At 47.8% G+C, this 12,119-nt stretch overlaps 1 protein-coding gene across 8 annotated transcripts in view; it reads left to right on the top strand.

Moving 5' to 3' along the window:
- GRAMD1B (GRAM domain containing 1B) overlaps positions 1-12,119 on the top strand; it is a 235,476-nt gene that overhangs the window by 208,746 nt on the left and 14,611 nt on the right. For all 8 annotated transcript variants that reach the window (XM_045295120.1, XM_045295119.1, XM_030886982.2 and 5 more), the window contains 5 exons: positions 1,840-1,996; positions 4,920-5,109; positions 8,074-8,217; positions 9,473-9,591; positions 9,838-9,980. In XM_045295120.1, the coding sequence (XP_045151055.1) occupies positions 1,840-1,996; positions 4,920-5,109; positions 8,074-8,217; positions 9,473-9,591; positions 9,838-9,980 (753 nt within the window). The remainder of the gene's footprint in view (positions 1-1,839; positions 1,997-4,919; positions 5,110-8,073; positions 8,218-9,472; positions 9,592-9,837; positions 9,981-12,119) is intronic.

Below are 12,119 nucleotides of genomic sequence, written 5' to 3'. Positions count from 1 at the left end.
GGACCCCCCTGAGGAGGAGACAGGAAAAGAGTGCAGCCCTCAGTGGGATGATGGAGGTTGACGTCGGACCCCCCTGAGGAGGAGACAGGAAAAGAGTGCAGTCCTCAGTGGGATGATGGAGGTTGACGGCTGAGTAAGAGCCCAAAGGAAATGTTCAGGCTGAGGGCAGGGCAAGCAGAGGAGTGGGGCCGGGCAGAGGGAACAATGAGAAGAGGGGGAAGCTGAGGTCAGGGCTATAAAGGGTCAGATTCTGATGGCCTTTTGGCCAAAGTGATAATTGATTATGTTCAGAATAAGATGAGAAGCCGGGGGGAGGTTTTGCACAGATAATTGATACGACCTGATTTAACGTGGCAACAGGTCCCTCCAGCTGCAAATAGACTGGAGGGGACAAAGGTAGAATCAGGGCGACGAGTTAAGAGGCCATTGAATTATTTAGTTAGTTAAGATGAGAGGAGATGATGGTTTGGATCACAAGGGTAACAGTAGAAATGGTGAAAATTGGTCTGTTTCTGAGTATATTTTTAAGATAGAACCAAAAATATTATGAAGGATTTGCTGCCAAATCAGATGCAGGGGATGTGAGAGAACGAAAGGAAGCAAGTCTGACACTCAGTTTTGGGTTTCATCGTCTAGGAGGGTGCTGAGAAGGACAGTAGAGGCAGAGCAGGTTTTGAGGAAAGGTCAGGAGCTCGGTGTAAGGCAAGTTCAGAATTGAGATGACTGTTAGGCAGCCAAGTGGAGAAGCCAGACAGGCAATTGGCGCATCAGTGTCGAGTTCAAAATAGCATTCTAGGATAGAGACACAAACGGGGACACTAAGCATTACTGTCTTGGAGCCTTGATGGTAGTAAGAGAGGCTTAAAGCCTTAGAAAGCAAATAAAGAGCTCTGGCTGTATAGTGCACAGACCTGAGTTCCAATACAAATTGCGATACCCGATAGATAGTACTATCACTTAAAGTTGTCTCCATTTGATTGTCTTAAAATGGACATTTTGGTTGACTCAGAGTTGGTCTCATCCTGGGTCTGGTAATGCTGGAGCCTGGTGTGTTGTGAGTCAAATGTTAATCACGGTGCCAATAGTGAGGACGACTGTACTCTTGGGGGAAGCTACAGTGGCATTCCTGCAGTGCCCCTAAAAGTACACCAACCTGTACCTCCAGGCAATTTCCCCTCAAGTTCCAAATACTGAGAAGTTAGCTAATTATCATTCAGAAGCTGGGAAAGGCCACCAACAGAGTCCTTCCTAGCCATCACGTGGGGAGCCAAATATATACTCAGAGCCCATAGTCTGATTCATATGGTTAGATACCAGTGGGAAAAAAAATAGTTAATACTGGTCAGGAGTCCCTGGTTTAGAAATCCCATTGCTAACGGAAAGGTTGGCAATTTGAACCTACCCAAAGATGCCTCCAAAGACAAGCCTAGGATCTGCTTCCAAAAGATCAGAACCTTGGAATCCTAAGGAGTGCAATTCTTCTGTGCACGGGGGTTTACCATGAGTTGGAATGGATTCAATAGCAGCTGGTATGGTATAATGGTCATGTGTAAGTCTAGGGATAAGTCTAAGGAAGGTACCTTAGAAAAAGTGAGTTTGGAGCCAAATATTTTACATGGGGTAGAGAGATTTCTTTGTGTGGTGTGTGAGAAGAAGATTTTAGGGGAGAAAGGAGGCATGTTGGAGAAGAGGAAGACCACATAAAGCACAGAAGCAGAAAGTCCAGCATTTTGGATGGAGAAAGAGGTCTGCCGTCTTTTAGACTAGCTTGTGGTTTTGACCCCTGAGTTTCATGTGGCTCACTGGTGTCTTCTCTCCCATCACCCTGCCTAACCTTAGCTACTGCGAGGAGATCCCTGTAGAAGAGAATGAAGTGAATGACAGCTCATCCAAGAGCAGCATAGAGACCAAGCCAGATGTCAGCCCACAGCTGCCCAAGAAATCCATCACCAACAGCACACTGACTTCCACGGGGAGCAGCGAAGCCCCCGTCTCGGTATGGACAGGAGCCCTTTGCTTCTACCCCAGCCCAGTGACTGGAGCTTCCTAGCTTATTCGAATCCACAGGAACCAAGTTCAGGGGCATCATGGAGCAGATGGTGCTCTCTCCATTCTAGCAGTGAAGCTCCAGGGTCCAGAGCTGGGTTCTAGGCACCTTGGATGCAAGATTTTGTTTCAGTTCCAAGGGGACAGAAACCGTTCCTGGGAGCATCTCTCTTCACCGTGCCTGTATATTAGCTTTTGAGTCTGTGGGCCCATCTTAGACCACTTTCCGTGTTCCTTCTCCATCTTTGTGCCAGCACCCTTCCCTGACCTAATGTAGAAGAAGGAGAGAGTTTGGTGCTAAAGCCAAGGAGAACCTGGTATTATACTCAGGACTCCTGACTCAAGTCTGTTATTTGAGGGTTGCTCGTGGTGGGTACTTAATTCAGCTCCTCTCTTAGGGTTCCCAAACCAAACTCACTGCCATCGAGTCAACTCTGACTCATGGTGACCCCAGAGGACAAAGTAGAACTGCCCCTGAAACTGTAAATCTTTACTGGGGCAGAAAGCCCTGTTTTTCTCCCACATTTAATATGCACAGTCCCTAAAAACCAAACCAATTGCCATCTACTCAATTGCCATTCACAAAAACAACCAACCCAAAAAACCTCACTGCCGTCAAGTTGATGCCAACTCACAGTGAGCCTACAACTGGGTAGCACTGCCCCTGTGGGTTTCTAAGACGAGCTCTTTACAGGAGTAGAGAGCCCCATCTTTCTCCCAAGGAGGAGCTGGAGGTTTCAAACTGCTGACCTTGCAGATCACAGCCCACTATGTAACCTCAACACCACCAGGGTAGTGCACTACCTGGTCACCAAGAGGTTGGCTGTGTGAGTCACCCAGCAGCGCCTCCGAAGGAAAGGTCTGGTCACCTGCCTCCATGCAGATTAAAGGCAAGGAAGCTCTTTGATGACCTTCTCCTAATTCACAATAAACCATTTTTAAAAAGAAGACTCTGTGGAGACATGCTGCTCGGTGACCAGGATAGCAACGAGCTGACAGCAGGAGGCAGCAACGTGGAGAGATGGAGGTCAAGATGCAGATCTGTAGAGGTCAATGGACTGATTTTTAGGAGTTGGCTCATGCAGTTGTGGTGTCTGGCAAGTCTAAACTCTGTAGATGAGGTGATGGGCTTGACATCCCACAGCATGCATCCTGTATTTGTAGGGCAGGTGACAGGAAGAGGAGGAATTCTGGCAAAATGTTTACTTACAGTCTAGAGGCGGAATGCACTCTAGGGAAACTCTCTCTTTGCTCTTAAGATCTCTGAATGATAGGATAGGGCCCATCAGTATTATGGAATGCAGTGGGCTTTACTTAAGGCCAGGGATTCAATCACATTTACTTACTGCATCTGGGCTAATGTTTGAGCAAACAACTGAATACCACCCCCTAACCGAGACGTGCCACATAAAATCACAGCTTATATCTCCACAACCATCGAGGCCCTGTTTGAGTTTCCAAGACTGTACATCTTTATGCAAGTAGAAAGCCTCATTGCTCTCCCACTGAGCAGCTGGTGAGTTTGAATCACCCATCCAGCAGTCCAGTGCTCAAGGCCACCAGAGCGTCTTTCACGGTCCGGAGAGTGGAAAACTACGCTAGGTCTTTTTCCCCTCCCATCATCTCGATTGAAAGTCAGGAGTCCTCATGGTGCAGTAGTTAAGTGCTTGCCTATTACTCCTGAAGTCAGTGATCGGAACCCACCAGCCGCTCTGCAGGAGAAACACGCAGCGGTTATGTTGCCATGAAAATGCCCAGCAGGGCACATCTGCTCTGTCCTCTGCGGTTGCTGGGAGTCAGAATCAACTCAGTGTTAGTGGGGTTTGGCTCAGAAGTCAAAGTCATCTCAGCAGCAGGCCAGTCACTGTGCTCCCCACCCTTCGGGGGTGCATCTTCTGAGACTAGGGGTGCCCCGGGCACCCACATCCCTTCAGAAGCACATTGTGCATTGCCAGCATCTTTAGGCTGGCTGCGATTTTATTTGCAATCTGTTGTATCAACATGTCTCTAGCATACCTCCTATGTATGATTTTTAAAAAATTAACTATTCCAAATAAACTCTCATGATCCACTTGCCTCAAATAGAAAAATGTAAAAGGCAAAGTCATACACATAGAACTGTAGAACTACCTGTTAGTTGTTTATTCACTCATTCAGTAAATAGGTATTGTGTGTCTAAGATTTGCCTTTATTTTCCTACCATGCTAGACTCTGGAAGATATAAAATATGTAACCAGAATATCTGTCTTCTAGGACTTCGTTTTAGAGGAGATAGAAATCAATGAAGGAAGAGGACAGGATGTGTCCTGGCACACCGAAGAAGAGGTGGCGTTCCTTAGTAAACCTGTCTCAGGAAAGGCAGCCTTGTGTTCCATTGGCTTTGGGATCAGGGCCACCCGAACTTAGAATGGAAACAGTATTCATTTCATTCCTGGTCACCGTTTTTTGCCTCTGATATTAATTTTAAAGTGGAAATGATTGTGCCTGTTCCCATCCTGGACTAGTAGGATGTTGAATTTTAAATACACTTATTAAATCATTTGGGCATTGGGGATAAGGTACTGCCTAGGGATAGGCTGGCATTGTTACAGGGTGGTGGCGAAGTGATCCCAGGATGCATGATGTGACTGATGGGTGATGTGACTAGTTCCACTGGTGAGGCCCGATGTGCTGCTCTAAGGGTGAGCATGAGAAGATGGCATCGTGCACTGTGTGCTCATATCTTCCGTGGCAGGGTTGACTCTAGCCCCGCTCCCAAACAGCTATGTCTTGAATGTGTAGAATTCTCTGACCTAGACCTCCCGAATCTGCCTTTGGAGACTAGATCCAGGTCAGATGGTCTCTACTGGGTAACTCCTCTGTCTCCACTCCAGTTTGACGGTCTTCCTCTGGAGGAGGAGGTGCTGGAGGGTGATGGGTCCCTGGAGAAAGAGCTTGCCATCGACAACATCCTAGGGGAGAAGATTGAGATCATTGCACCGGTGAACTCCCCTTCATTGGACTTCAATGACAATGAAGACATCCCCACTGATCTCAGTGACTCTTCTGACACTCATGATGAAGGTAGGGATTTGGAAAGAGGCACAGCGTGGTCCTTCGTCTCTTTATCTGAAGATTAAAAGGATGGATGTCTATATGTGGAGTCTGGTCTCTTAGTTCCTGGTGAAAGTGTGGGTACCAGAGTTTTGTTTTTGTTTTTAAAGGTCCATTTTGTTATTACCATACATTCCTTTTTGCAGGTCCTCATCTCTCTGCATTTGGTCTTTCACTGCTCAACAGTTAATGCACTGCCCCACTGTCTGGTCTCATCCCCAAATGGACCTCCTGTTAGTATGAGTTTGTCTTGCATCTCTGTCCTTCACACAGATACAATGCAAGAAAGGTGCCACTCAGCTGCTGTCTGGCAGTAATTAGATTTGAATGGAAATGTTCTCAAGATAAATGCAAAACCATTAGTGATTCCACTCTGAGGGCTTGTGGAAAAGGCTTTCCTGGTCATGTAGATATTGAAGACTCCACTTCTTTCTAATAATTCTAAGTAGAGACCTTCTTACTTATCCCTGCATAGGGTCAGCTTCTAAGACTTCACTCAGGACAATGCTACTTCTTTTTTTTTACAGTTTTATAAGCACTTCATCCACATGCCATTCAATTCCATAATTCAATTACAGTATATCAAGAAGAGCTACACAACTGTCACCATATTACATTCTAGAACCTTTTCTTCTTCCTTCTACTCATTGTTATTAGTGTAATACTTTTTTTCTAATTGTGGCAAAAACATACACAACAAAGCATTCTTATACTTGTTGTCCACAACTTATACTTGTATAATTCAGTGCCATTGACTGTATTCTTCATGTTGTACAACCATTATTGATAACCCTTCCCAAATTATTCCACCATTAGTCACATAAACGCAATGTCCCCTAAGCAACAACTCTTCCCCCTTCTCCCGTGGTAACCAGTGGTCAGGTTTGGTTTCTTCTTTTTCTTTTTTTTTTTAAGTGGATTTTTTGACATAGTATTCACATACATTTCCATGGTTAAATTGCTTTTAAAATGAGTTGTATATTGTATCGCAATCAATTCTAGTGCTCCTTCCCCACTCCCACATTTATTGATTGCTCCTCACAGCCCTCACTCTCTATGCATCTACTCCTGTGCTTCACAAACTGGAAGCCCAACAGAAACAATTTTTAAAATGCCAAAAAGAATAAGAATAATATAAAGATAAAATACATATAAAGAGTAAAGACCTTTATCAATAATTAAAAGGCCAGGGAAGAAATTTTTGTGACAGAACAAGTAAAAAATACTTGTGCCTAGAACAAATTCAGGATGGGTCAAGATGGAGATCAACTGACCAAGTGTCAAATTATACTATTTTTGATCTGCCATAATCAAGTTTACATTAATCTCTATCTGATAGTAAAGCTGTTTGAGGACCCTTGCCTGTGGCTAGAGGTGACTTGCCACAGGCTTAATCTGAGTAGATGCTCTGCAGGTGGATTTTGGGCTCCCACTGTCCCCCATAGCCTTCTACAAATTGAGTGTTCACAGGACAATGCTACTTCTTACAATCCGTGGAGAGAAGTCAAATCCTCAGTGTTCGTTATATTGGTTGGTGATTCACCTCCATTGACTTGGTAATAAAGTGATAAGGAAATGGTTAGCGTTCTGCAGACAGTCTCCCCTGTGGTTTACCTGTAGTAGTTTCATGACCTGTTATTAGTCTCTCACCCCCAGCCAGCATCCAGGGCCAGTGGAAATGGTTGTATAACTTGGGCACCACATACCTTTCCAAGAAACTAGGATGTGAACATTGACCTGCTGTGCTGTGCTCCCCTGCCAGTCATAGGCACTGGCCTCCCGGGATGCTCCTCAACTATTCCGTAGTCTCCTCAGAATGCCAGTATGCTGCATGAGACCACATCACCACCTGCAGCCGGGCAGTGCTATGGCTGCAGAGTGCTGAGGCCTGGGAAAGCACCAGGCAATGCACACAAATCCACAGATGGATGCTCCTGGAGCAGATGAAACAATTCAGAAGAGTAAAGTTTCTTAAAATGAAATCATCAAAGAGGCGGGGCTTACTTACCAGCTGGGTGGACACTGGTGCAACCGCCAAGACAATGACCCTTACCCTTCACGTCTTGAACTGAACTCATCCACTTAGCATCAAAAGGACAGCGTTTACCTAAGGACACAGCTCAGCGGGTGAGGCAAGGAGGAGTGGAAACAGGGGGCGGGCATGCAGTAGCATCTCTTCTGGTCCACTGAGGGGATGGATGAGTTGAATTAGAATGTGCATGAACTGTTGAGTGAGGTGAGTGTGAAACAATGATCAGTAAACCTTCACCTAGTTCACCAGGAAAAACCTAGTTCACCGTGAAAACCAGAGGCCACTGTATGGAAGGAAAACACACCTGTGCACTTGAGGACACTGCCACCGGGTCTTGAAACTTTTGGATAAACAGTATTCCAGATTAGTCAGTGCCCCTCAAAGATGCCTGTGCCATTCATTCCTAACTCCATTTCATGCTAACTGATGCAGGCTCAGGAATTACCATAGATACTCGTGTTAATCCAAGTTTTTCCAGCACATTTAAAATGCAGTTTTGTGGTAAAATTGGGTTCCACTGCTGATATTCGGGTCAGCTTATACTCAAGTATATACGGTAGTCCTTTATTTGCATGTTAGTCAATGGTCAATGGAATGGGGGTGGGGGGTTCAATTGTGTTTAAAAACAACAGTGAATCCCCTAACTCTTTCAAGAGCAGAGTGCCAGCCAGAGTGAATGGTGTCTCTCACACACACACACACACACACACACACACACACACACACACACGCACACACCAAGAAGGAAGGAGACTGAAGCAATGTTCCCAGGGCTGGGGGCACCCTGTTTGCCCTTAGTTGAGTTTCCCATTTGCGTGCACATGCTCTGAGAGATGGCCCTGGGCCTTCCTGCTCCCTGCCATCACCACCCCTGTCACCACCCCTGTTCTCTCTCCCTGCAGGAGAGGTCCAAGCCTTTTACGAGGACCTGAGCGGCCGGCAGTATGTGAACGAAGTCTTCAACTTCAGCGTGGACAAGCTCTATGACCTCCTCTTCACTGACTCGCCCTTCCAGAGGGACTTCATGGAGCAGCGGCGCTTCTCCGGTCCGTTCTTGGCCCAGGCTGAGCTGGCCCCACCTGCCCCTTCCCACTCTGTCCACTCCACCTCTGTTTTCCTCTTCTTCCCTCTTGCTCCACGTCCTCCTCTTCCAGGTCCCCCTACTGGACAAGTTCCCACAGAGCCCCTTTGACCCCCTCTTTCCACAAAAGCAACAGCTTCCTTGCTTGGCTTTTGCACCCCAGATACTCAGTGCTGGGCCCCAGTCACTCACCAGGGAACAAGTCCTGGCCTTAACAAAACCACTGTCTGGTTCAGAAGTGCTGCTGCTCCGTATTAGCTCTTGTTGTGAGTGGACGTCACGGTGGTCCCTAATGTGGCCCAGCCTTGCCTCATCACTTGTGATCCACAGGGTTTTCACGGGTTGGTGTTCAGAGGTTGGTCACCAGGCCTTTCTTCCTAGAAGCGCTGCTGAAGCCTCGTCAGCATCATAGTAGTACACAAGTCTCTGCTGGCAGAGGGGTGGCAGCAGCACATGCGATGCATTGATGGGCAATGGAACCTGGGTCTCCCACTTTGTTGGCCAGGATTCGACCACAGAGTCACCAGTTCTCCTTCATGGTGTCCCCTTCCTTACTGGTGGGGACTCCCTCCACGCCAGGCTGTCACATCCGATTGAATTTTGCCTGGGGGTAGGGTGACAGCCATGGAACTGATGGGGGTGCTGACCCTCACAGCCGTGCTGCTTACTTGTCCAGGGGCATAGCCAGGATTCATAGCTAGGAGTTCATGCTCAGGCCCTTCGCGTTCCCGCCTCACCTCCTCACCTCTGCCGGGACTGTAGCATTCCACTCAGTGAGAAAACATTTGGGCACCCGCTTGCCCCTCTGCGCAGAGAAGAAATGCTGAGGGCATGGGGAGGTCAAGCCTAGAGGAGAGGACTTGTTCCCAAGGGATCCGAGGCCTTCCTCACAGTGGCTCCAGTGTTGCCAGAACCCTGTAGGTGGCCCCGAGACCTCTTGCCTGGCCCAGGACAATCGACATCTGGAGCCTTGTGTGTGGAATCTTGGCAATGCTATAATGAGCCTCTTTCTGCCTTGACTCCTCCTCCTCCCACCCCACTCCCCTGCCTGCCCTTGCTCCTCGGAGCAGATGTAGCCGCTCAGCGTTAGCCCTCCTCTGACCACCATCTGGGGGTCAGTCGGCAAGCAGAAGAGTCAAAGGGAGGTCGCTTGGAGGAGAAATTCAGACGGGAGGGTGCTTCTTCCTCGCCCTCATTCCAGGGCTCCCGTCTACCCTCAGGTATCATTTTTCACCCGTGGAAAAAGGAGGAGAATGGAAACCAGAGCCGAGTGATCCTGTATACCATCACCCTTACCAACCCGCTGGCTCCCAAAACTGCCACTGTCAGGGAGACACAGGTGAGTTGGGGTCAGGAGGGGCTGGTAACCCCTCTACTCTGCTGTGGAGGGTTCAGGGTACGGGGAGGAAGATGTCGCTGGAAGCAGACGTGGTCTGATGCGGCAGGGGCTCCCTTCTGCAGGCGCACATCCTGCCATTTCCAGTGGTTCGGGAGTCTTCTCAGAAGTGACGGGATGGCGTAGTGGGAGAGGTGCGTTGTCTCTCTTGCTTCTCTTCATTTTATCTGAGCCTTTTCCTCCATATAGACCATGTATAAGGCGAGCCAAGAGAGTGAGTGTTACGTGATTGATGCTGAAGTCCTCACGCATGACGTGCCGTACCATGACTACTTCTACACCATCAATCGCTACACGCTCACACGTGTGGCTCGGAACAAGAGTCGACTCAGGTATGACATCCTCAGGGCTTCAGTGGTACAGCAGATGCTGTGCTTGGGGGTGGGATTGGGGGAAGGGGAGCACTTTCCGATGGAGACTGCTCATTTATTCCTGTGGGGAAGAAGGGAGTTGTAGGTTATAGACAATGGAAGCCTCTGAGGCATTCCACCTCCCCATCCTAATGTACTACCTTTTTCTTCCTTCTTTTTCTCTCTGCATCCCTTTACAGAACTTTTTTTTTTTACTCTTTATCATTTTTTAAAAATCATTTTATTAGGGGCTCATATAACTCTTATCACAATCCATACATACATCAATTGTGTAAAGGGCATTTGTACATTCATTGCCCTCATCATTCTCAAAACATTTCCTCTCCACTTAAGCCCCCGGCATTAGGTCCTCATTTTTCCCCTCCCTCCCTGCTCCCCCCTCCCTCGTGAGCCCTTGATAATTTATAAATTATTATTTTGTCATATCTTGCCCCGTCTGACGTCTCCCTTCACCCACTTTTCTGTTGTCGTCCCCCAGGGAGGAGGTCACATATAGTTCCTTGTAATTGGTTCCCTCTTTCTAACCCACTCTCCCTCTACCCTCCCAGTATCGCCACTCACACCACTGGTCCTGAAGGGATCATTCGCCCTGGATTCCCTGTATTTCCAGTTCCTATCTGTACCAATGTACATCCTCTGATCTAGCCAGACTTGCAAGGTAGATTTCGGATCATGATAGTGGGGGTGGGGAGGAAGCATTTAGGAACTACAGGAAAGTTGTATTTTTCATCATTGCTATATCACACCCTGCCTGGCTCGTCTCCTATCTTTACAAAACTTGTATAGCTACTCTCTATGGGTTCTAAAAGACTGTGTAGGTGCCTTATGTGCATTAACTGGAGCAATAACCAAGTAAAAATTTTACCCTCATTCTTCAACTTAAAAAAATAGAGGCTCATGCAAGTTAAATCACTGCCCAGAGTCATGCTGCTAGAATTCTGAGCCCAGGACTTAGCACTGCACACCTGTGCTTTTCCTGGCATATTGTCCTTAGCTGATTTACTGTTTGTCTTCCCATGCTCAAATGCACACTCATGAGGGGCAGGGCCACATTCATTCACTGCTCCCATCCCAGCCCCTGCACATAGTGAAACCAGACAGTGCTGGAGAAATGCATGCTTTTAATGCAACTGGTGGTCGAGTCTTGAAGCACATTCCAAGAGAGAAAGAAATTTAAGCCCTGGTCTTAAAGTGTATATGTCCAATTGAAAAGTCAAAACACAACCCATTTGGAAAGAATCCGGTCTTGAGCCAAGGACTTTGGTTGTAAGGAGAAGTGGAGTCAAGTTGTTCAAATGAAATGGAAGGAATCAAAAAGGACCCGTGTCTTTCTCATCCTCATCCTGATTGTTGTGTACTCTGCTCGCCTCCTCCTCCCTCTCCTCTCTCCTGCTCCTGCCCTTCCTCTTCCTTCTTCGCCGACAGCGCCCCCAGCTCTCCTCTACCTTCCTGCCCTTTTGCCCACATGCTCTACGGATCGCAAGTTCAGATTCCTAGGAGAGGATTCCAATTGCTTGCTTTTCAGCCTAGTCCACATCTAGGTAGCTGGTTGGCCACAGGTAGACTGTTTCAGAAAGCTACCCACCCTTAGCAGAGGAGATAGTTGGTGCATGAGGAAGGCAGGCAGCTCCAAATACAGATGTGCTCACGTGGAAGTCCCTGAGTAGACGATGGGGTCAGGGCAAGGTGACACCCTCAACAGGGAGAGCATCAGCTTCAAGGGCGGAGCAAATGAGCCTAAGGAGGAGCTCCAGAGAAGGTCTGCAGTTCAGGGAAGGGAGGAACTGGAACTGGGAGGGTGTGGGAAGAAGAAGAGATCGGGAGACAGAACACCTGAGAAACAGCTGACAAAGTCCGGGGCACAGGGCAGAGGCGAAAGCTAGGATGGGCAGCAAGTTACTCTTCAATGTGGAAATGATGAAGGAGAAAGTGTGTCGTTTCCCTTCCAGCATCAATGGCCAGACTTCAGGCCCCAGCTTCCCCTTGGCTGGCTGGCAGGCTTTGGCAGCAGTGGGTGCCCTGGTGGAAGGAAGGCTGTGTGAGGTCATGAAAAGAACCTGTTCTTGCCATCAGAAACCTTTGGTTGGTAGCCTCAGTTTG

Source organism: Echinops telfairi, unplaced genomic scaffold (genome assembly GCF_000313985.2).
Source record: "Echinops telfairi isolate 266 unplaced genomic scaffold, ASM31398v2 ScPeMD7_5167;HRSCAF=5991, whole genome shotgun sequence".
Lineage (NCBI taxonomy): Eukaryota > Metazoa > Chordata > Mammalia > Afrosoricida > Tenrecidae > Echinops > Echinops telfairi.
This window is presented reverse-complemented; position numbering and strand designations above follow the sequence as displayed.